At 43.6% G+C, this 25,897-nt stretch overlaps 1 protein-coding gene across 4 annotated transcripts in view; it reads left to right on the plus strand.

Moving 5' to 3' along the window:
- The window catches only part of ARHGAP6 (Rho GTPase activating protein 6), a 450,271-nt gene that overhangs the window by 384,224 nt on the left and 40,150 nt on the right, over positions 1-25,897 (plus strand). For all 4 annotated transcript variants that reach the window (XM_019417863.2, XM_019417864.2, XM_019417865.2 and 1 more), the window contains exons 3-6: positions 10,335-10,406; positions 17,284-17,540; positions 19,476-19,671; positions 24,814-24,869. In XM_019417863.2, the coding sequence (XP_019273408.1) occupies positions 10,335-10,406; positions 17,284-17,540; positions 19,476-19,671; positions 24,814-24,869 (581 nt within the window). The remainder of the gene's footprint in view (positions 1-10,334; positions 10,407-17,283; positions 17,541-19,475; positions 19,672-24,813; positions 24,870-25,897) is intronic.

Here is a 25,897-nt window from a genome sequence, read left to right on the forward strand (position 1 = left end):
TACAACCTGGAGGAAGTAGACATGTGGGGCTTTAGGTTCTTAAGAGGTAGAAGCCTTTAATGGAGGCTATAATATCATGTCAAAAGCAGTCCCCATCCTCAAGGATTTCCTAGTCGGTCAATGGAGAATGCACGAGTACATCAATTCTGTTAAAAGATAGAACAGTGGATGGCATTTATCCAAGTTACCACTGGTGACCCTTACAGATACAAGCTGCCTTGTCTACCCATTCCAGCAAAAGCCAGGAATGACGGAGAGATTTCTCTGCAGGCTCTTCTGTAATTTTCTTCTTGGATGCTCTCCTCTGTACCCCAGGGCTGTTACCATGTCAAGTTCTCAAATGTATGCTGCTGTTCCATTCTGTTCTGGTGCTGAGCGGGCAGCCCGGTAGGATAGTATGTGTTTCTTTAAGCCATATGCTATGTGCCTTTGTATTCACAAATGGCTCCCTTTATGTTCTCAGACAAAAGTTTTCTATCCAACGTCTTGTCCCTGCTGGTCACATTTGTACATATTTATATATCTTTTTTGGAGCAGCAACGATTATTGCACAAGGTGTTGGCATTTTGAACAAAACTTTTGTCACTGCAGTTTCTGGAATATTCTGGCACCTTTCAAAGAGTTCAAGACTATGCTATTCTCTCTGTTGGGAGCATGGCCCAAAAGTAAACTTGATAATTACAAAGAATGTCTCATCCCGGAAATATGAATAGGAGCTCCCATTTTTGCTTTTTTCTTTATTTCCCCATGAGTGAAACAGAGGCAAATAAGTACTCATTGAAATTAAATACCAAGGGGTTTTTGAAACCAACCAGGCTTTCTAGATAATTTGAAATCGAGCCCTCAAGATGATTTAACAATTGAATTACCGGGCATTTATAAAACTGTTACAAATGCAAAGCTCTGAAAAAGCAGCTTAAGCAGTCTTCACTTAAGACAGGAGTGGACAAACTGCAGCCCAAATGCCAAATCCAGCCCACTGCCTATTTTTATGAATAAAGTTTTATTAAAACACAAGCACACTGGTTTGTTGCCATATGGTCCAAGGTTGCTTTTAGCAGAGACCATATGGCCCACAACGCTGAAGATATTCACTATCTCGACCTTTACAGAAAAGGCTTGTTGACCTCTGTTTTAAGACAGTCATATTAATTGCATATAGTAATTTATAGTTATTACCTTTGCCACTGATCAAGTATACTATTCTGTTCGTTTCAATTTCTTCACTATCTTAACCTTATTTTGCAATAAGAGTGTTTTTTTTAACAATGTGGCTTTTTGTAACTCTCAGATGTTTTACGTGTTTATATTAATTTAAAGTGTTTATATTATATTGTTATTTTAAATGTAAATGTAGATAACTATATTTAAATGTTTACATTATATTAGATCGATCAGATAGTTTTTCAAAGTGGGTAACCGATTCTCTTGGTGGCGCTGAACAAGAAAGAAAAGTTAGTGTTTTTCTGAGTTGCTTAAATAACTGATGCCATCATGCAGTTTATAGGAATGTAGGTTACACATTAAATGGGCGACTTCAATAATAAGTCAATCTCCAGTATGGGTTGGTTATTAGCTTTGTTACTGCTCTCTGCTTTGCTAACCGAGAACTTAGCAATATTTCTCTTTAAGGACCAGACTTATTTACAGATTGAGGGATCCTTGTAATCTGATCTCCCTCCTCTTAGCCTCTTTATCTTCGATCCCGCCCAACACACACAAATTCAAACCTTTCAAGGATGTCTTTCTTAGGGATACCTGGCATTACAGGACGAGGATAGTGCAAATAGAAGTTGAAAAACACATCCCACAGCAGAGTTTTGGATTGTCCACTGCTAAGATGCTTTGGCTGTAAATTATGGACACCAAACCCCAAGTGGCTTAAATAATAAAGAGTCTGATTGTATGACTTTATAAGGAGCCCACAGGTAGGCTAGTCCCGGTACTCGTGCATTTCTTCTCGACCGTAAGCAGTAGGTCACTTTCTTCTTTGGCTGGCCTCCCTTGTCACAAAATGACTACAGCAGCCACCAGCGTCACTTCCTCTCTGGCAGCGTGAAGAAGCAGAGACTCCTCATCAGGTATCTTGTCCATAATAGAGAAGTATTTTCCCTGCTGCTTCCCAGTGGACTTTCCTCCGTTCTTCATCCCCAGAACTGCAGCATCTGCCAGTGCCCCAGTCCATACTGGCAGGCAGAAAGAAATCACCAGAATTGGCTTAACCTCAGATTCCTTTCATGACCCTGGGGTGAGTACTCATCCCAGGTTGCAAGGGAGGAAGCCTAGACACATTTATTTGCTTTAGTACCTAGCACGGGGCCTTTGCATAGATCTGTGGCTCAGGAAGTATTTGAGAAATTGAAGGGAATGGATTTAAAATTCAATCGTAGTATCTCATCATGTTTCAGATACTGTTTCCATATCGTAAAGAATTGTTTCGTATGGCTCAAAGAATAATCAAAAGCAAGGATGGAAAAGGAAAGGATGAAGAGCCTAATAGTTTTCATCTAATTCCATCATTTATCCAGTTATTGAACCTGTAAGAGCTGTTTTCAGAGAGCTACTGGCAGAGATTTGGAAGAGTTCCCAAGGCTTCAAGTTGATGGTTTAAAGATATTTGATTCCCACCAAAAACCATAAAACACCTAGGAATAAATCTAACCAAAGAGGTAAAGACATTTGATTCCCTTCTTACTTGTTCACTATGGAACAATATCTGCGAAAAGAAAGTAAATAATAACGGACCCTTACACAGGTCAAAAATCATACCGTGCGTCGATACCCTTGTCTGACTCTACCTTTTCAACTCAAACTACAGGCTTTCGCTTTAAATCAACTAATGACGAAACTTCTGTAATTTGGAGTTTAATTTCCTTAACAATCCAGGGTATTTCTTTGGGATAAGCGATTTCTGTCTTTTTGTTGTCCTGCCTGCTTTCTTTCCCTTATGCTCCAAGGAAAGAAATATGGCTCAAGGAAAAGACTTGCCAAAAGCCATTTTTCTTGCTCTGATATTTGGAAACTTCTGTCTCTGCGAATATAATGCCTACCTAGGCTAAGTTAAAAACATTGTTTTTGATTTAAGGAATGTGTGATAAGAAATGCAAGCTCAGATGCCAGGAGAGACAGACTAGCTCCTAGCTTAGGAAAAGTCACTGCCCAGGCTGCCCCTCTGGAACATGAGCTTATAGCTTTTTTTTTTCTTTACTCGTAACATTTGAATATGGAAAAAATGACAGCAAGTGAAAGATCCTTCTGGGACATCATTTGATCATGACCGGTTATTACGTTGCCAAAATAATTGACATAAAATGGAAAAAGTCTCTTAGCATTTACCTGGAAGCATGGTGACCCCCAAGAGCTGCCTCCCTTTACAACAGCGAGAGATTCACAGAATGTTCTCATTTTCTGACCGCAGCTTTGATCATTTCACCACCACTTCCACATGTAAACTGTGAGGACTGGTACATTTCACAAGTACTTCGGGGAGCCTTGGCCCCAAGGAGAGGCATCTGTATTGCTTAAGAATGCCATAAATATTTTCTTCCCTGAGAAATAGACACTTTGGAAACAGATCTTAAGAAAATCTAATGCACAAGGTGCCTGAAGGATAAAGAAACAATGTTTAATTCATCGAGGTTTATACCAAGCAAGATGACTCAATCACCCTGTTTCTGCCTGCCTCCTATTTCCATCAAGGTCAATGGAAGAACCTATAGGTTTGATTAAATTACTGAGAGGCTATAGAATGGAAGGTTTCTTGAAAATAGCATGAAAAAATATATATGTAGTGAGATCCAAAGCTGACTGAACAGTGGGACCGGTTTGGGCTTGAGTGTGTTGTTTTCCACTTTTTCTATGTAGATTGTTTTCTTCCAGATTCTTATTTGTCACTCTCTTAAGCCCTAGTTCCCACCTAAAAAACTGTCACTTCACTCCTGATTTAGCAATTTTCTCATCTTTTCTCACCAACAGAATTTTTGCTTGAGAAAGGGTTGGATTACTAGGAATAAAACATTGGCAGGTGTATGATGAGAAAGGATCTCCTAGACTAAACAGTCACCATGTGATCTATTGGGAGGAAACCCCCACCACAATTCAAAGGCCCCTGCGAAGCATCGCTTCGTCCTTTAAGACTGAACGCAAGCAAACGTTAGCCTTCCGAAGCGCTGGAGACTGCCTTCTCGCTTCGGACCTCTCGCCTGCTAAATGCCCCCACCGCGGCTTTTCTTCATTTTCCTTTCATGAAGTTACCACGTGTCTGTCTTTGGCACTGAACTCTGAGTTTCTCAAAGGCAGAGATGGCGTTCATTCACCTGGGGTCATAGTGCCTAGCTCGGTCTCGCCTACAACGTGTGCTTCGTCAGCGTTGGATGGAGGGGTGGACAGAGCAGGGACGGGTCAGAGTATGGGGGATGAGACCACTTTCTGGGGGGAAGATGCCGTTTAAACAGATAACCGTTAGAGTGTAAATAAAGTCTGAAGCCAAGGAGATTCGTCACGTTCTGTGGTGCAACATCCCTGGACAGAGAGCACTTGTTTGCGAACAGAGGCCAGATTGCTGCTTTGGCTCTTTTCCTAATCCTCTGGGGCTAAGCCTAGTTCAGCTCTCAGACTGGATGGAGCATTGCACTGGTCCCATTGGGTCCCCTATCCTGGACTTGCTGCCACGTTTCCTGCCAAGAGGCAGAGGTAGCCGCTTTCCTGCTTACTACTCCCCCCACCCCCTTTTGTCAGGGCTGCCCTCCCTTCCATTTCTCAGGATGGACTTTGAATGGCAACTCAAAGTAGCAGGGGCTATTTTGAATCCATTCTAATGAGCATCGTTACTGAGCAATGGCAGGGACTGTCTCCAATGCCCAGCTGACTTTTCCCGGGGTGTGATTTTGGGGTTCTGGTGGCCCAGCTCTCATCAGTTCCACTGTGTTTTCCGCGTTCACTTACCAAAGTAACTTACACCGCTGACATTAACCATTGGAAAGCACTAGACACAGAGTGTGGGCTCGATGAATGGCCCTCAAGTGCCAGGGGCTGTTAATATTTTTTTAAAAAAATGTTTAATGTTTATTTTTGAGGCAGAGAGAGACAGAGTATGAGCGGGGGGAGGGGCAGAGAGAGAGGGAGACACAGGATCCCAAGCAGGCTCCAGGCTCTGAGCTGTCAGCACAGAGCCCGATGCGGGGCTCAAACCCACGAACTGCGAGATCGTGACCTGAGCTGAAGTCGGACGCTTAGCCGACTGAACCACCCGGGCGCACCTGGGGCTGTGATAATATTACAACTTCTTTGACAGACTTCCTGTCCCAAACTGGAAGTAAAGTATCTGGTTTAGTCTTCCTCTTGCCTTAGTGTTGGGAGGTCTGTGGCTTGAGAGCCCTCAAAAGGGGAAGGATGAGACCAAAGGATGAATTTGAGTTTTAGTGAAGGATATAGTTTTAGCAAACATTTTTATAAGACATGCACAGATTGTATAGCTCGCCTTCTCCACATTCATACATATAATTTAAAAACCGTATTTTGGTTTATCAGAACAGGCATGGGAACTTAAAAAGCAAACAGATTGATACACTGATCGGTGTTCTTGGATGCAAACGTCAAGCACTAAGTCTGGGTAACTTACGCCGAAGAGGGATTTAGGGAACCTAAGAAATAGGCAGTATCATAAGACAATCTAATCAGCCACCTATGAAAACGTCACTGGGGCCATAAAAAGAAATCTGGTCAAGTCTCTCATCTGTCCACTCCCTTTCCAGAAAACATGGTACGCCAGAAAGGCAGATATAACTGATGCTTTATAGTGACCTAACACACATGTTTTCCTTCAGATCAGGGACGTGTGAATAGGAAGATTATCTCAGTAGTTTCAGCCAGGTCAGAAACTCTGGCTCTTGAGTCACCTCTTGCCATAGAGTTGCGCTCCCAAGTCTGTATGTTTCAAAGCGCTTCGGTGAGCCGTGTAAGCCTCCACCTTCTCACATGCTTGACAAATGAGGTTTCAACCTTTTGCCTGAATACGTCCAGGACGTGGGAGAAAGGGCTTTTTAAAAAACAACATGCTTGACAAGGTGTCTGGCTTCGGCTCAGGTCATGATCTCGCGGTTCGTGGGTTCGAGCCCTGCGTCGGGCTCTGTGCCGACAGCTCAGAGCCTGGAGCCTGCTTGGGATTCTGTGCCTCCCTTTCTCTCTCTCTCTCTCTCTCTCTCTCTGCCCCTCCCCTGCGCATACCCTATCTCTGTTTCTGTCCCTCTCTCTTCTCTCTCTCTCTCTCTCAAAAATAAGTAAATATTTTTTTAATTTTTTAAAAAAATGAACATTAAAAAATTTTAAAAGCAACAACTTTGTTTTAGAATAATTTTAGATTTATAGAAAAGTTATAAAGATAACACAGAGTTCCCTTATGCCCCTCAGCCAATCTCCCCTAATGATAACATCTTATGTAACCTTGGCATGCTTATCACAACGAAGAAACCAACAGTGGTCCATTGCTATCAGCCAAACTACAGACTTTGTTCAGATTTCACCAGTTTCCCCACTAATATCCTTTTTCCGACCCAAGATCCCATCTGGGATACCGCGTGCATTTAGCTGGGCATCTTTTTTTTTTTTTTTTCTTTTCTCCCTTTTTTTAAAAACTAACCAATATTTCCTATCTCACAGGGTTTCTGGAAATATCCCAGTGTGGTTGTTCTGGTTCAGGTTCTGGTTCATGAGGTTTGCCCCCAAGCTCCACTGGGAGTGCAACCATCTGAAGGCTTGACTGGGGCAGGAGGGTCAGGGTCTGGGCCCACTCACGTGGCTGCTGGCTGGAGACACCAGTTCCCTACCACGTGGCCCTCTGCATAGGGTTACTCGTCATGTGGCTTCCCCCAGAGTGAGGGATGCAAGACGGAGGGAGCAAACGGGATGGAGGGCCACAGTGAAAGGTGCCTTTTTTTTTGTTTTTTTTTGAGGGAGTTCATTCCACTGCTGAACAGCTCCATTTGCTGAGAAACCTGTCTTTGTACAATTTCTTTCTGAATCCTTGCTCTGGCCAGGGGTGGACTAGCCAGGAGGTCTCCTCATCCATCCACCATCTACTCATACAGCTGTTCACCGTCGAACGTCCTTCTACATCTGATCTAAATGAGGACAAGACACTTCGTACAAAGACATAGAAGGCTGCTTATTCACAGAACCTGCTTTATTCCCCTACATGTAGTCAGGAATCTGGTGGAAACATAGCTATAGGCAGACTCACATTCTTTAGAAACTGAAAGAAGTTGTTATACAGCCTGATACGTAAAAGCTCAACGATTTATAAACATTTTTATATTCTTCTGTGACACACAGACCAGTGCTTCTTAACCAGAGTGATTCTGCCCCCGTGGGACATTTGGCGATGTCCAGAGACATTACTGGTCGTCACAACAGGGAATGGGTGGGTGTTCTGGCATCTAGTAAACCAGGGCCAGGGATGCTGCTAGATATCCTACTGTGCACAGGGCAGTTCCTCACAGCCAAGAGCTCTCTGGCCCCAAATGTCACTAGAGCCAAGGCTACACAGGTACCCCCTAGCTAAGCATTTTTTTAATCATAGGTCACTATTCACAAAGATCACATATTTTTTTTTCCTATAAGGAGGCTTCAAGATATTGTTTGGAATTTTGGAGTTTGAAGTACGTGTTATCCTTGTGGGACTCTGTAAACTCTCATGCTGGTGCAAATAGCAATTAGCAGAACGACACGGAAAGCGTTCGATGTTCGGGAGTAAAGCCTAAGACTGCATACGTGCTGACCCAGCAATGCAGCTTGTACATATCTACCCTAGAACAGTGGTGCTTAGATTTCAGTGAGAACCAGAATAACCCCCCTGGAGTGTATGTTAAAGCACACACTGCTGGGTCCCACCCCAGAGTTCCTGAGTCACTAGTTTTGGGGATGGGACCATAAACTTTGCAGCTCTAACAAGTTCCAATTTCCCGGGGCGGTATTGATGCCAGTGGTCCTAGAACCACACTCAAAGGACCACAGAGTGATTCTTGGACGTGTACATGGGAAGACATGCACAAAATTTTTCAAAAACACTGTTCTCGACAGTCCCAAGCTAGAAACAACTCAAATCTCCATCAATAGTTCAATGGGGGAAATTAACCATGGTATATTCATACCAGAAGACAGTGTACAGGAATCAAAATGAGTGACCTACAGCCACCTGCCTCAACAGGATGAATTTCAGAAATGTCGATGAATGAAATAAATGAGGCAAGAAAGAATACTTAGAGCGTGATTCCATCTGTGTGAAGTCGAAAGCAGGAAAAAGGAACTATATTCTTTATAAATGGATACATAGATAGTAAAACTGTAAAGAAAAGCAGATGATTGATTATTACAAAGATCAGAGCAATGATTACCCTGGGTGAGGGGGAGGTAGGCACACAGGAGACTTGGGTACAGGGAATAGTCTACCTCTGAACTTGACTGTTGGTCGTGTGGGAGTTGGCCTCCTCAATATTATTTAAACTGTGTATTTATATTTATACACATATTTACATATTTTACATCTTCCAATTAAAAAGAAGTTTAAGACATTCCTTCTCTCTTAAAAGAAAATGTTCCCTATCCTATATGGATTGTGGTTCTTTGACAACTTGCTTGAATTTTGGCATCTGCCCGCTGGTTATAAAAACCTAGTCTCTTAAGCTTTACTGTTTGGTTTAGTTATTCTTCTGGGTCAACTAATAAAAAATGAAGGAATGATAGAATTTTTTAAGGACATATACTCTTGTTACAGTCAAATACATGTGGTGATGTGAACTAGTGAATAAAGTGTTACAAAGTAAAAGCCTGTTTGGAGAATGGATTTGAATCTTGGGTTGTTAGTATGTTTATTGTGGTACATGTATAATAAGTTATGGGAGGCCGTATCGTTAATCATCTTTTAGACACTGGAGATAAGAACATACCTGTAATGAAAGAGACTGATGGCTCTCTACCACATTACAACTGACTTACTTAAATTTCCCCTATACAAATCTCACGACCGCAAAGGTAAAGACTCTTAGGAACTATTTCTATCTTGTGGGAGGAGACTCATTTTTGAAATATTTCTTTGCTTTTTGAAAGAGGACGGATCGGATGTGTCTGTCGACTACTGTGTGATGTCTTTTGCCTCCAAAAATTCAGAGAGAAGGAGTTGGGAACATCTGTAGCCCCGAGAGGATCCCAGGAACGCTCATTTCTGTTTAAGAATGTGCATGCTGTCTTTTCCTGATATCAGAGTCTTGCTTTTAAATTTTATTGGAGAGTGTCTGAGTCTCTCTCTGCACCACACTTTTTAGCGTGTCCTGTAAGAAAACAATTCGTAATCCCCCTTTTAAACATAAGTTTCTTCACGGCACGGGCTACACTTCCCTTATTTGATGGCAGTGCGGATTTCCAATTTGCACCTCCCGCGTGTTAAATTGATGGTTGTGTAATCCCGAAATGCACTCTTGCCATGACATCCCAGGAATCCGACTGCAGCTGCCTACTGATATGAGTGGTATCTTTATTATTTGGTGAGCGAGCCAGATGTGCAAGTACATTTGTTGTGAGGACAAGACGCTAAAAGGATATTATGCCTTACTTATTATAGTGAAAAATTAGAAATGACCCAAATGTCCCTGGGTGGGGGAATGGTTAATTAAATTGTGGCACAGCTACACTATGGAATACGATGCAAGCACCAAAAAGAAAGTAGAGCTGAATTTATGCACATGTGTCGGGGTCCCCCTGAAGCCCTTTAGATGCGTCGTTTCATTTAGTTCACACGGCAACCCCATGAAATGCCCATTTTACAGAGGAGGACAGTGAGACTTGCCCACGGTCACACAGCTAGTAGATGGTACAGCAATAGCTTGTCTGAGTTCTCTGGACCTCTAGATTCATTTCCTTATCCAGTTACACTCTACCAGCTTATAAATGTCAGAATAATATGTACTGTTGACTTTCCTCTCCTGGACATTTGATTCCAGATGACATAGGTTTGCGTAAACGTGAAAATAGGAAGAGACTCCTGTAATAGTAATAGCAAACATATCTAAGTGTCACCACTAAGTTAATTCTGAAGGAGGTAAGTTTCCTGTACTTTCCATGATTGAAACAAAATTTAGGAGCGTACATCAAGATTCTGGCTGTGCGTACTGCCCGCGTCAGGGATTTTCATGTATTTTCAGAGCCATTACTCTGTTTAAAATGCCAAATTATAAGTGAAGTAAGCAAGAAGTCATGCTTTTGCTCAAATGTAGTCACTGATAGTGTAAGATGTCACACGTATAGCTTGTGTTTACAATTTGTCATTCTTTTAATATTTGCAGATGGGCAGAAGAGAAAGAAATCTTTGAGAAAGAAACTGGATTCACTAGGAAAGGAGAAAAACAAAGACCGAGGTAAAGGACAGAAGGAACCACAGCGGATGCATCCTCCGTGGAGCATAATGGTTGAATTTGGTGGGGTTTTTGAATTGCATAGATTTATGCCGTTCAACTCTATTATGTAAACTGGCTTTCTACAACAGAATGTCATTAAAGCCTGTTTTGGTCTACTCTTTTGTGTTTGAGTGGCCCTGTACTGAGCTGATGAATTCAACTGGTTTGAGCAAAGTGTGACCTTGGCCAAGTTTATGGTTCCAATTATGATGCTGGCCAATCAGCAACGCATAAGAAGAACCTGGGTTGAGTAGCCATGGACAGCATCTCTAACGCTAACCAGCTGTCTGGCAAGGCCAGATAGTTAGGCAGGGCTAGTTGAATGAGAAAAAGTTTGGATGTGCCTACCATGACTACTGGAAAGAAACAGTCTCATCCTCATGAGCTACTGGAGATGGGCCATTCTCCGCATTTCTGTGTTAGATCACAGCAGGCTTATGTTTTGCCCTATATGTTTTGGGGTTGTCGACTGTCTTCATACTGTTCTGTGTCCCTTCTGTGTCTATTTAGGGAGCTGACACATTAGCCACTCTTTGAGAGGTATTTGTGGTCATTTTTAACTAATACTCGCTGAGCCTGCATAATGGGCACCTGGGCCCCATTAGCACAGTACAACTTTCTGTGGCTTGTTTGTATGGGCCCATATGAAATGACCGCGGAACAGCGCCGTCGTATGAATGTATTTCCATTTTACGTGACACAATGAATGAGTGTTGAGCGAGGAGACCCGTATGTCTCACCTCGGAGTTCTTTTCTATAATGATTGAATTTCTGCTTGAAAAGAAATGGAAGGCAGTAAAACTGAAGGTATAAAAATGAATGCATTGCGGTCGGCACGGGATGAGACCTAGTCCACGCCATCGATCCCAGACTCTACACCCACGTCTTGAACTGTGCCTAAAGTGTCACGACATTTGGTCCTTTGGACTCAAAGGAGATCTGAAAAGTCCTAAAGAATGGAGAATCGATGTTTTACTTCCCTCAGAGCGGGATTTCTCAACCTGGGTCTACTGACGTTTTAGGCTGGATAATTCTTTGTTATGGAGGCTGTCCTGTTCATTGCGTGAGACGCTCAGCGGCATCTCTGGCCCCTACCACTAGATGCCAGTAGCACCGCCCCCCACCAGGATGTCTCCAGACATTTCAAATGTTTGCCTCACGCTGGAGAAAAGGAGATGAAAATATGAGTGATTCCCTACCTCTGGCTGCACAGTAGAATAAAACCGTGTGCAGCCTTTAAAATTCCCAGTGCGCAGACCCCCACCCCAGAAAGTATAATTCCACCGGTCTGTAAGGGCACTGGACAGGAGAGATTCTATAAACTATGAATGTGCGGCTTCTGACATGCGAATTCCGGTCCATATTGACTAGCGACTCACCAGGGCACATCGTGTCACAGCAGAATCTGTTGCTAGTATGATCAGGGCAAAGGGCCTTAATTCTTGTCCAGCTACCTATCGCAGTCTGATAAGTTGTGTTCTTTTTAATCGGTTCATATGTTCTTACCCTTATTTTTCGATGGCTATTAGTAACCAGGATAGCTTTTTTAAACTAGAGGTTTTGCTCCTTCTGTTCCTGCCACTGACGACCTTTGCCTCACTAGATTAGAGTAATTCTCAGTGTTTATAAAGTGAATTAATGGGACCACACAGACTTGCGTTAGGAATGTGTATCTTTAAAGTTGGTTTATTCTAGGGTGATGATATGAATACTAGGATTTGAATACTCAGAATGCAGACTTTCAAGTGATTCTTCACAAGTGCCCATTCAGGCTAGACTGAGCAGAATGAGCATTTTCTGCGGGAGACGACTGAGTTCCCTCAACAGAGGGAGATGTGTGTGTGCTTCCTTATATTACAGAACAACAGGAAGCAAGGATGTGAATGAGCAGAAAAGGAAGGGCCAGGGGAAGTAATTGACCAATATGTACTGAGCCATTATACATTTTGCAGACCAAATCGTACTTAGGAATTACACAGGCCCGGTGAAAATTTGGCGGAGTTCTAGAAGGCTGCCCAGGGAGCTGGCTGGGAAAAGGAAGGCAAGTCCTGGTGCTCCAAAGACACATCAGGGCGCCTAGGTGGCTCAGTCGGTGAAGCGTCAGACTCTTGGTTTCAGCTCAGGTCATGATCTCACGGTTTCGTGGGTTCGAGCCCCACGTCGGGCTCTGCGCTGGCAGCTAGCCTGCTTGGGATTCTCTCTCTCCCTCTCTCTCTCTCTCTGCCCTTCCCCCACTTGTGCTGTCTCTGTCTCTCTCAAAATAAATGAGTAAACTTAAAAAAATATTAAAAAAAAAAAAGAAAAGACACATCGCCCATCCAACTAAAGGGAGAAATATTAGGCTTCATGGCAAAAGAGGGTTTTTTTTTTCTCTTTTAAAGTAGCTCTTAATTAAATGGCATGTTTTCTGAACAACCTGGGGACCAGAGCGTGAGGGGGTAGCATGTAGGTCTTACATGGTTGTAATGGTTCACATGATTTTCTTCCACTTGAATATTAACACTGGGGTTCCTAACAGCTGCACATGTGGAAAATGATAATCATTTGAATCCAAGAGTAAAAGAAGGAAAACAGGAAACTCTAAGTGACCTCTTGGGTTTGGTCATCTAAAAATAAATAGGGGCAGCTTTTTAGAATCGAATTGCTCTCCCAATAAAGAGTGATTCATTAAGTGTTGGATATGCTGCTCGATTAATTGATTCAATCAGAATGAATTACGTCCTGCATTTTATTTAATTGCCTGGACATGAAACACAGCAGATCGTGTGACACTGCTGTGTCCCTCCTGCCCATATGACTTTTGAATTCCATATGGAAACTAATTCAAGATTGATGCTGGGTCGGAAAACATATTTTCATACAGAATGCTTCCCAGTCCTTAATTTCTCTTAGTTAAATTACTTGGCAACCCAAAAGCATTTTTTAAACTTTCAGAACTTCAGAAAGTTTCTTTCTTGTGTCAAGAAAGAAATCATTTGGGGGAAAAGGATTTTAAAATAGCTACTTTGTTCCAGTTAATGTGGTTCCTAATCAGAGCACAGGGGGAGTAGGTTTTTTTGTGGCCTAAGTCTGGGAGGCAGGTCCCCTCTCCACAGGATATTTTCAGATTATGCCGTATATTTATGGATATAAAATCTGGCGATAATTTAGGCGTGGCACCTTTCTTTGTGCCGAACTGGTATCACGCCAAGTAGAAAAATCGAGTATCAGTTATCACCATGTGGAACTTCGCGAAGAGAACGCACGAAACGCTGTCTTTGAGTGCTGTTGCCAGAACTCAGAGAACCAGAGGTGGGGGCGAGGGCAGTGGTGGTGGTCGCAGGGCAGAGTAAGAAGGGGCCACCTTGCACGGGACCGTGTGGGCCCCAGCACAATGTTTGGTCTGCATGCCGAGAACATTGAGACGCCATCAAAGCGTACGAAGGAGAAGGGACATCTTAATGGTGTGCTTTAACAGATTGCCACACTGCAGTGTAACACGTGAACTTGGGATGGGAGTAGGACACGAGTGGAGGGAGGAAGCCTGAATCTAGAGGCGGAATCACTTCTGGTGAGGACACGGTCCAGGGTGGGACCGAGCGAGTGGTTGGAAAAGGTGGCAGGAAGGAAAAAGTAAGAGGAGAGGAGAAGGTCAGGAGATGTGAGGACGGGGAATTAGATGGGCCCTTTAGGTAGACATCCAAGCCACCAACAGTGAGGGTAGATCAGGGGTCTGACCACGAGTCAAAGTCAGTGACAATAGAAGTGAGCCATGAGCAGGAGGCAAGCGGAACCTCGCACAGGCAGGTTTCTGCCACATGGCGGGAAGGCACAGATACGCAAGTGGCAGTAGGGAGCCAAGGTTCACCCGGCGGGAAAGTTCACAGTTGCTACTAACGAACCCAGCAGGGAAGGCAGTGTTCCTAGCAAACACATACTGTAGATTAGAACATGACACACACTGTCCCTGGCCCCAGAACAGTGAGTCTTGGGAAATGTCCATCTGGTTTGAAAAACCTATTATCAGCTGTATTAGCCACTATCAACACTGAGTCTCTAGGGTTTTCCCCCCTAAGAGAAGCGTTTTGAACCCACAGACGAGCATGTGCACCCAACATTTTATTTACACCCGACGAAGGTTTTGCTCAATAGATTTGTGATGAGTCCTCAATTTGACAATAGCCACATTTGGAGAAGCAGAAATATTCAGAAATCCTGCTTAGAATTTTCCAGGGACTGTAGACACTGTGACACAAGTTTAGAGCATGGAGAGGCCTCCTTTCTGAAGCCTGTAAGGGTTCTCAAGAGACAACGACAAGAAACCAGAGACTACATTAAAACCCTGTCACTGAGAGGATAAATAAACTCAGCCAGGAAAGAAAGCCTGTTAGGGAAAAATAAAACTCTGTTAGAGGATCAGCTCTTGAGTAAGAATAAAAGAGAAATAAAAATGGAGAAGCTTGTATTCCATCTATTTAATTGGTATTCAATTATTCCAATTTGCAAGCAGGGTGACAGAGGTTTGGACATTAAAAACGATGGATACCAAAGGAAACCATTTTTCTAGGGATATCAGCAACTCTAAACGAGTCTGGTTGGTTTTCCTTATGTGGAAAAACTGGCTAAGAGAGGAGTCCGTAGCCTCATCTTTGAGATAGAACAACCTGGGGAGGGGCAGAGAGAGGAGACAGAGGATCCGAAGCAGGCTCCGTGCCGACAGCAGAGAGCCCCATGCGGAGCTCGAACTCACAAGCTGTGAGATCCTAACCTGAGCCTAAGTTGGCCACTTAATCAACTGAGACACCCGGGCGCCCCTCCCCGGTTTTTTTGAAGTAAGACGATTTGATTATTCCCATACACAAGACAGCGCTGATTTACGCGATAAATCCTGGCGTGCACAGCCAGTGGTCTGGTATTGTCCCCTTTGCTTTCTAATTTTGCTAGGTGGTGGAGGTGGCCTTTTATCAATAGTGAGCATTGCGTCTTGCTGCACTTGTCTACATCAGTCACTCAAAAACATGCCTAATTTTTTGTGTGTTATCATATGCCACCTAGTTTGTTGAGAATGATGGAGAATGGTAAACATCCTCTGAAAATCCCCAAATGGTGACGTTTTGATTTTTCGCTTTAAAACAGATTCATGTTTTGATGGAACCAAGGGTGCAGGCTTCTCAAGTACCATTTCTGCTTTTTTTAGATAATTTTTTTGTCTATTTATTTATTTCGAAAAGGAGGGAGAGAGAGAGGGCAAGCAAGGGAGAGGCAGAGAGAGAGGGAGAGAGAAAATCCCAAGCAGGCTCCGAGCTTTCAGTGTGGATCTCGATGTGGGGCTTGAACTCACAAACTGTGAGATCATGACCCGAGCCGAAGTCAAGAGTCCCACGTTCAGCCCACCGAGCCACCTAGGCACCCCCCATTTCTGCTTTTGATGTAGACTTGGTCATTAGCCCAGTGATGTTAAAAATCACTGGCCATAGATCAAGGAAGAAAACCTTCCAAAGCCTCTTTCCACCTGATTTAATGTTAGCTTTTCCTTTCAAAGAACAAACAAGTCTTACAACTGTTTTGATCATTCTGGTTTTATTTGTAGGGGTTATAAGAACAAGGGAGAGCCTAGACTCCAATATTCTGCTGCTAGGAGATGTAATTTTGACTCTAAAAGAAATAAATGCATTTAACTTAATTATTAATGCTTTTCAGCATAAATCTAAAATATTGCCAGTAAAATGCCCGGCCCTAAGGATTAGTGTGCTTACAACAGACACGTATACATATGGATTTACTACCGTGATCCAGAGAGCAACCGTGTGTACATCTCCAAATAAAGCCGTAGATCTCTGCATCATGCTCCTTCCCCCCAAATTGTCCTTACGAGAGGATTTAACACGTTGTATCCTGGGCCCTTCACTGGTCAGTTAGCGATGAGAGCCCACTTGTGCGTGTGGCCAGCAGAATGGCTGGAGCATAGATCATAAGAGTGACAGCCCCAGCCAGCAACTGGAGGCAGAATGTGGGGACAAGGAACACAAAGGGAAGAGAGAAGACTTGCTCCCGAGCTGTTCCGCCCCCTCTCGGGTTCTCATTTCGCATATTGGCTCGTTTACGGGGAACCTCAAAGTGGATCCACTTAACTGAACTTCAGTCTTTGCTTCCGTGCATCGCTGCACGTGGCAGACACACCTCTGTAGCTATTTACATATCTGACCCCCTCCCCGACTCTGAATCCTTCAAGAGCAAGGACCAGACCTTTTGTTAGCCTTACACACTCCGTGCTGAATAAATGGAGACATGCAGCCTTTTCATGCCTTGTATGTTCCGGGGGCTCTGGAGACCCATAAATCGAAGGTGGGGAGTGTAAGGCTAACAAAAGGTCTGGCCCTTTAAATTTTTTTTAATGTTTATTCATTTTTGGCACGAGCGGGGAAGGGGCAGGGAGAGAGGGAGACACAGAATCCGAAGCAGGCCCCAGGCTCCGAGCTGTCAGCACGGAGCCTGACGGGAGGCTCGAACCCACAAACCACGAGATCGTGACCTGAGCTGAAGTCGGACACTTAACCGACTGAGCCACCCAGGCGCCCCAAAGTTTTTGCCTTTAAAACATACTTGAGATATGTCGGCGGTGGGGCGGGGCGGGGGGTGGGGAGACCAGAGGCCTAGATTTCTAAAACCATACTGGCCTGCTTGATAGAAATAGAAATGTTGGCCACGCTGATAAATACAAAAGCCACCTCTGTATTTTGATTGATGAATCAGTTCTTCGAGAAACAGGCATTTGAATATGTCGGCTCTTAGGTCTAAAACACGAGTGAGGGCCTTCCCTGGTCATGGCTGAAAGTGAATGTTTGTTTTTTGGTTCCAGAATTCATCCCACAGGCATTTGGAATGCCCTTATCCCAAGTCATTGCAAACGACCGGGCCTATAAACTCAAGCAGGACTCACAGAGGGACGAACAAAAGGACGCGTCCGATTTCGTGGCTTCCCTCCTCCCATTTGGAAATAAAAGACAAAACAAAGAACTCTCAAGCAGTAACTCATCTCTCAGCTCCACCTCGGAAACACCAAATGAGTCAACGTCCCCGAACACCCCAGAACCAGCTCCTCGGGCCAGGAGGAGGGTGAGTTGGCCGGTGCTTTCTCTATGACACCGCTGCTGAAACAACCAGAGCGTTATTCGTGGAGTCTTTGCTCGTGTGAAAACTGGAAATGTAGTCCAGGTATCTGTCAACGGCCCCACTCGGGGACAATTTGCACTGGCCGTAGGGCACCGGGCGCACCCTCGGAGCCTTTTCCTGACCCCTCTCAGAGCTGTGGGGGGCCCCTCCTCGGTTACCCGTGTGCCCCATGAGATCCTGAACATTCCACAGTGTCACTGCTGACCGTGCTCTAGTGTGATCTACTGCTGTACTGCCGGACTTGCCCTTGAGCCTGTGGGGCTTGGGGGCAGGGCCAGGTGTTCTGGTTACTCTCTCGGTCTCCAGCCCAGGAACCCACTTGGCCCAGTGGCTTGGCTACCGGTCTTCAGAAACAATGAGATTTTGTTTCATCAATGGAACTTTTTTCACTATACATATATAGATAGAGAGAGAGAGAGAGAGAACATATGTCCTCTTAAATTAGTACTGTAACAACAGGGTGCCATTTATTAATTGGCGGCTGTGTTCTAGGCACTGTGCTGTTGTTTGGGGCTTCAAACTTCATGTTTCGATCCAGGGAAGCTGAGTGTCCAGGCCAACCGGTTGGTGATTGGCTGGGTCCGTTGATAAGCGTCTCTAGAATTCCCTCGGTCACCGGTCACCGGGAGGTCTCCCCTTTTCCTCTTGCCTGGAGACCCCAAACGCGTGCCACCCCCAGCCACTCACTGCTGCCCTCGGTAAAAGCCCCAACACTCCCCACTTAAAATCCACGTTCGAGACCTCTCCAAGATCAAGGGGGTGCCTGGGCCTCTGCTGTGCTCAAGGCTCCAGCTATGTTTACAGATGAGGCAATGACACCATTGTCGTTCTTCCAGCTTTATCACTGTCTCTCGGATCGCGTGTTGGGTGGCAGTAACACCTGAGCTCCACGTTGGAACTTTCGGGGAATCTGGGGCCCCGGCAATGGGCCTGCCCGATAACCTCTCCTCTGTCCAGGCCTTGCCGGGACACCGGCTGCGGACTCCTTCCTCTGTGCTTCATCGAAGGCCGGGGGCTGTACCGACGTGGCTGGTGTGCTACTCCCCTGTGCTCAGCCCTCACCCTTCCCAACATGGCGGCCCTCCTCCCACCGGCCAGCAACCCATCTCCGCCAAAGGCTCTCTCTGATGGCCAGAGGCACCCACCCATGCAGATGACAGGCTGCAAGTGCCGAGACGTTAAGGTCGCCTCCCTGCCCCTACCGGGAGTTGCCCTTAATCAATGACTCTTGAGGCTTGTGGTATAAATAGCCCAGCTCACTGGCTCCCTGGCATGGTTACCTCTGAGATGCTTGACCTCCATGGTCTCCCAGTCGTCCCCAGGGCCTGGGGCACGAGCTGCCCCCGGGCTCGTCATAGGCTTAGTGGCGCTTCTCATCCACCGCCCTCTCTTCCCGCTCTCATTTCCTCACCCCTGCAGCCGTCTCCGGGAACCACTTCCCCGATAATGCCCTTTATGCCATTTCTGGGGGGACGCAACACTAAGACCGTCCCACGGAATCCAGTTTTAAAACTCTACCCCCTAGAGTCATAGTTGCGATCTTCTTTTTACTCCCAAGGCTCCTCTCACTTGACCTCATTCATCGAGTATGTGATTCCTCTCTTGTTCCAAGGCATGAAGTGTCTTCCATTTGGAAAATGTTGTGTGTCGAAATTGTGACTGCCATTACCTGGCCCTATGTTGTGGTAGTTTCCTAACTTTTTCGAAAGGTGTTTGCTGCTTTCCATCTAATGTACAAACAGCATGATTCAACCAAGCGGCGCTCTTGTAAGTGTGACAGGCAGTCATGGGCAAAAGCGTTATTGGAGAGCTTCTGAGGGAAGCTGTTTTCATTTTCCCCATCTGCACTCTTTGCTCACGGCTGTGTATAATTTGCAGGGTGCGATGTCAGTGGATTCTATCACAGATCTTGACGACAGTCAGTCTCGACTACTAGAAGCTTTACAACTCTCCTTGCCTGCCGAGGCTCATAGTAAAAAAGAGAAAGCCAGAGATAAGAAACTGAGTCTGAATCCCATTTACAGACAGGTCCCCAGGCTGGTGGACAGCTGCTGTCAGCATCTAGAAAAACACGGTAAGCAGACTTGTCTGTCAGTGATCATGTATGAGAGACTTTCATGTATTCAAGCATCATGGATTTAAGCGCCCAAGTTCAGTGCTTTAGTCGTCTGATCAGACTCTGGGCTGACGTTTCCTTACAGATCTGAGTGTGTGCCTGAAAGGGTACTGGGCTGAACAAGGTTGTGGGGGACAAAAATCAACTTGACAGTGTTGAGGCCGCCCAATGCCCAGTGGTCCTCAGAAGTGAACCTGGAGGCCAAGTATCTTAGGGGAGGCCAAGATCTGTTGGGCTGGGTCTGTCCCCAAGCCTCCCTTCAAACAGAACACAGCCACTTTTTTTTTTTTTCATGCATCGAGGTTACTAACAAGGCTTCCTTAAAAAAAAAAAGAGTCCAGCTTCAAACAAGCAAACAAAGAAACAAACAAACAAAAAGATTTGCAAGCCATTCCTTAAATGAATAGAAAATACGTGGTTTTTGGCAACAGCTTTCTATATGGCTATTTGTGTTTTTGTGGGAAGATGTCCACTTCAGATCCTTCACGATGACCCTTTTGGCAACTCAACTCCAGGTAATATGTTGACTTAAAAATAATATAGCCTTCTTCAAACATTTTTCTGAGATGTAGGCTTTTGGCCCATTGAACTGCCATCTCCATAACCTGAATGTGTTTCCTATAGTGTTCGCATGCGTTTTGTGGACATGAGATAAGTTAATTGTTTCCAGTAAAACTGGGACTTTATAAAAAAATTATTAAGGGGATTTCTAAATGTCTTAATCACTAGGTAACATATGGATGACGTAATAAAACTGATACATATTGAAGCTTTCTTTGTCTATACAGAATTTTTATATGTGTGTGTGTGTGTGTGTGTGTGTGTGTGTGTGTGTGTGTCCGTATGTCTCTTCTCCTGGGAAGGTAAGCTGGAGGTCAAGGAAAATTTCTTAGTCATTTTGAATTCCCAGCACTTACTATCACGGTTAATACAATGTAGGTGTCCAATAAATATTACTTGCATGGAATTATTTTTAAAAATAGCTTAGCAACTAAAGAATTCAGTACAGCAAATATGTAAATTCAGCCAAAATTTCACTAGGAGGTAGAAAAAGCGACTCATACTTTTATAATTATAGTTTTCACCTGTAAAAAGCATCGAGAGTGAACTGTAAGCATTTTAAAGAGTCCTAAGTGAGAATTGTACTCCAATCATTTAAAATCTAGTGCCAGGTTGAGTAACTGCTTATGTGAAAGAAAGAAAACTTTGTTTTTCTATTTTGTTTTTTAAAATAAATTGTCATGAATTATAATTTGAAAAATAGCCTTTCCTTTAAGCTTACTAAAAAACTGGACAGTGCTTCCTTTTTTGGAGTAGTTAACATGCAGCGTAGGGCCTAAAAGAGACAAGATTATCCTGGGTGATCTCTCAAGGCCCTGATTCCGTTTCTCGTTTCCATGGTGTTTAGCTCCAGAAAAGAGACGTGTTCAGATGCAAACGGATATTAATCTTGGTCCCTTAAAACCAATGAAAAAAAGAGCAAACCATAAAAACAATTCTTTCATAAGACTCTATCTGCCAGTTTGGGAAATGGGTAGCAGAGAGTATGATCCACTTTAGCCTTATAAACTTTTGTCGAAGATCTTTTCATTCCCTCCGAAATTGGGCTTGGACAATGACCTTGACTCCATCCGTGTCTGTGTGCGCCACCCTTTCCCTTGCACCCAGATGCTTTCTCTACTATATGCTCAGACGTCACTCCTCATCAGGGAAATACAAATCAAAACCACACTGAGATACCACCTCACGCCGGTCAGAGTGGCCAAAATGAACAAATCAGGAGACTATAGATGCTGGCGAGGATGTGGAGAAACGGGAACCCTCTTGCACTGTTGGTGGGAACGCAAACTGGTGCAGCCGCTCTGGAAAACAGTGTGGAGGTTCCTCAAAAAATTAAAAATAGACCTACCCTATGACCCAGCAGTAGCACTGCTAGGAATTTACCCAGGGGATACAGGAGTGCTGATGCATAGGGGCACTTGTACCCCAATGTTTATAACAGCGCTTTCAACAATCGCCAAATTATGGACAGAGCCTAAATGTCCATCAACTGACGAATGGATAAAGAAATTGTGGTTTATATACACAATGGAATACTACTTGACAATGAGAAAGAATGAAATCTGGCCATTTGCAACAACATGGATGGAACTGGAAGGTATTATGCTAAGTGAAATAAGTCAGTCAGAGAAAGACAGATGCCATATGTTTTCACTCATATGTGGATCCTGAGAAACCCAACAGAAGACCAGGGGGGTGGAGAAGGGGGAAAAAAAAAGTTACAGAGAGGGAAGGAGGCAAACCATAAGAGGCTCTTAAATACTGAGAATAAACTGAGGGTTGATGGGGGTTGGGGGGGAGGGGAAAGTGGGTGATGGGCATTGAGAAGGGCACCTGTTGGGGCTGTATGGAAACCAATTTGACAATAAATTTCATATAAAAAGAAAAAGAATTCCCTAAGCATCCTCAATTTCCCAGAAGCACAGCTTTCAAAACAATGACAACAACAAAAACACAGACAGTATAATGGAGACTCAAGTGCTATTACCTTTCTGGGATTTGGGCTGATTTTGAGGCTTATCATGCCTGCCCTCTTTACTTGATACTTCCTAAGCCTGAGGTCCAGGTGCTCTGGGTCAAGTTTCCCTTGTAGTTTCTGATGAAAAGGAGAGAAAGGTGATCATGTCGATTTCTGGGACAGGCCCCAGCAAAGTCACGGTCCTTTGCCAGATCTATGCCTTTTTTGATGTACCCCTGTTTTTTCAGTGACTACCTTAAGTCGGGGTTACTAAATGCCTAGACTGTATGTTTTCTTTGAAGGAGAGTCACGGCATAGCTTGTGTCAGAGAATGGCATTGACTGCCTGCAAGCTGCCGTTTGCTCTGCCGATAAATAAGCAAACAAACAAATATTTTAGAAACTTAAGTCAGATTATAATCAATCGAGATACATAGGAATTCTGGCACTTGATCAGTAACTAGTCATTTTTTAAAATGACAGTCATTTTTGCCGAGTGAAAAAGTGCTATCATTGAGGAAATAATGTCATGGAAATGGGCATTTCTGAAGAGTCTGGAGGGATTCAACCAAATGAATAGTCCGCTTGTGTAGAAAATGCCCTTATGTGATATTTCTGTAGAAATTTCAGCTATTCAGAAACCATCAGAAAATCAGAGAGCAAATGCAGCCAAAACGAACATTTGCTAACACCTGCTATTATATTAAGGTTTTCTATTTTGCACAAAGGAGACTCATTCCATTCAATCAGGGTCTGTTTCTCTCTTTATAATGGCAGATGCCAGATATGATTCTAAGCCCTTTATATGCATTAATTAATTGAATCGTTGCATAACTTTTCAGGTGGATACTTATACTCCTTTTGCAGATGTGAAATTTAATTCTGGAGTGATTCTAAATAGCTCAATTGCCCTGTTTTTAAGCTCACAGAGAGGTAGAAACAATAAATCAAGCTAGGGGTTGGACTCACTTAGGAGGCAGACACACCGACAGAAGCGACAAAGAAGGTACAGGAGTCTTTTGCAAACAGACGCAGAGCAAAATCCCACCAAGGGCACAAAAATGTGATGATGCAAGTCAGCACTAATTAGCCTCTCACCATGATTCTCTCAAATTAGTCTGGAAATTCAGGATACCATTTATAAGATATAGAACTGATAAATGGGATGTATGGATTCATAATTATATTTATAAATGGATTTGTAATTATAGAGGTTGTCTCTTCTAACTAAAAAACCCTGGAAAACCAACCAAAAAGGGCTTATACCTAATGCATCATGTGGCAAGACCATAAAATATGTCTACAAAAAGATGCCCGTTTCCTATGTGAGAGCAAGAATCAGTTGTATGCCATCACAATAAAATAATTCACTCATACTAATATCAAAAATATACCCAGAATATCTGTAATAAGAAGCCAAGACAGTTCTGTGAAGAAAACGGCAAAGCTCTACCAACAAATCTAAAACGTGACTTAAACAAATTAAGATGTTTACTTTGGTTCTGGATGAAAGAAATAATGTTATAAAGATTGAAATTCTTTCCAATGTAATTATACGTTGTACTAGTCAGAACCTTTTCAGTGGCAAGAGAGAGGAACCCAGATCAAACTAGATCAGGCAAAGCACCACCACCCCCTCCCCCAATCCTATTTACATATGGAAGTCTCAGTATTGTATCTAAATTCAGGCACCACTGGATCCGGGAATCAAATGATGGCATGAGAGCACGAGCCTGTTTGGTGGCTTTCCTCTCAGACCAACTCTCTTCACGTGGCTGCAAAATGTCCATTGGCAGCTCCAAACCCACCATCGCCCTCATAACTGATGATCCCAAATGAAGAGAAAATGAGCCACCAATGAAAAAAATAAATGGAGATGGTGATCAGCAGTGCTGATGATTAATGGCTTGCATAGGAAAAGGAGAGCTGTTCAGACATTCTGTGCCCCTGAAGTACATGATACTTCTTAGGGAGTACTCCTGCCCCCCAGAATCAAACCTGAAGCGACAAAAACTCTGGCTCAGCTATGTAAAAAGAACACACACGCGCACGCACGCACACACCGAGTAAAGGCTGGACAGAAATAAACCAAAATATTCATGGTGGTTATTTCTGCATCCGTTATTTTGAAAAGTACATTACCTTTTACCTTTTTCTGCACTTTCTAGATTTTCGTTGATAAGTGCTTGTGTTCATTATAATCAGTGAAACAAGAAATATCTAGTTTTACAACTGAGGGAGAGCTAAAAATTCGTATAGAATTTATGTTTAAGTAATCATTCCGAATAACAAAGAAAAGGTTACTTTTTTCATATGGAGAAGATGTGGAAATACACACTATCACGTGACAAATTTTTCATCACACAAACGTTTAACATGACACGCCCCTGGTGCCTGCAGAGTTAAGCTGGAGGTGCCTGCAGACCATAGAGTGGGATGAAGAACCGTTAGTGCATGCGATTGTGCTGTTACTGCTCTGCGAGTTGCAGCTGGGTGCTGGCATCCTATTCTGGGTCTACGGTGATTTCCTCCAGAGTTTCGAGCCATAAAACCGGACTGTTGATTTTGTTTGCTTCTTTGCAGGCCTCCAGACAGTGGGGATATTCCGAGTTGGAAGCTCAAAAAAGAGAGTGAGACAAGTAAGTGAAAAGGAAAGACCGCGTTGTACGTTTCACATGACTTTCAAATGAATTACCTCATGCAAAGTTCAAGCGTATGCAAATTCATTTCTCAATATCTCTGCGGTATCCTCCCACCAATTAGAGTGTAATTGACTCCCAAGAGGTAAAAGGCTGAGAAAGGTTGTGATAGAGTGAGGCTCAAACACTTGAAAGCAAAACATTTGGATGTGTCCGTGGCACATACAGCCAAACAAAACTAATTCATAAGCATCTTGTGGAAATGATAAAAGTAGGAGATCCAGAGAGCACCTAAACAGTAAGTGATAATAAGCAGAAGACTCTTGTATAGCACTTGTTTTTACTAAAATGCAATATGAATAATGCCATTGACATTCTCTTCATATAAGATGCTACTTTTGATTGTTGTACCTTCTCAAAAATAAACAATTCTTAGTAAGTTTCCGTGAAACCCTCGATCCCCAATTCATTTTGCACGTGGGGACCGCACCCCTTGGTTTCCTTCAGCGCTGTGCCACATTCCCCCAACAGAAGTTTGATACCTAGACCGTCAGGAATCGACGCCTATGATCGGGAAGGTATTTGTGCTCCAGATGGCTTCCCAAAGAGGCAAAAGCCATCCTTTGAAAAAATAATTCATTTGTTGGCCAAGAGTAAATTAAAATGTTAAGTCTCCTCTCTTGGTTCCGACAGAAAGAAGGAACTCAGCAACTCAGAAATGGAGGCAACGGAAAGTAATTTTTAGTTGATGAAGCCGAAGAAATATTTGTTCATATTAATAAAACTAACTGAAATAAATGCCTCTTTTTTTTGTCAAAACAAAAGGGGCTTCCGAAAGGAGTATTGTCTTTATTTTCATAGTCACACAAGAGACTATTGAACAGCTTTTAACATTTCACCACAGGACTTGCAAGAAGGAAGATGGTATAGTAACATTTTGGGGCCGCTCACCTATGCGGACCTGGAGAACACTTTCAAAACATTACCTTATTGACTCCACCCACCAGCTCTGAGAGTAGCCCCTTCCT

This window comes from Panthera pardus, unplaced genomic scaffold, assembly GCF_024362965.1.
Source record: "Panthera pardus isolate Hobbes unplaced genomic scaffold, ASM2436296v1 HiC_scaffold_27, whole genome shotgun sequence".
Lineage (NCBI taxonomy): Eukaryota > Metazoa > Chordata > Mammalia > Carnivora > Felidae > Panthera > Panthera pardus.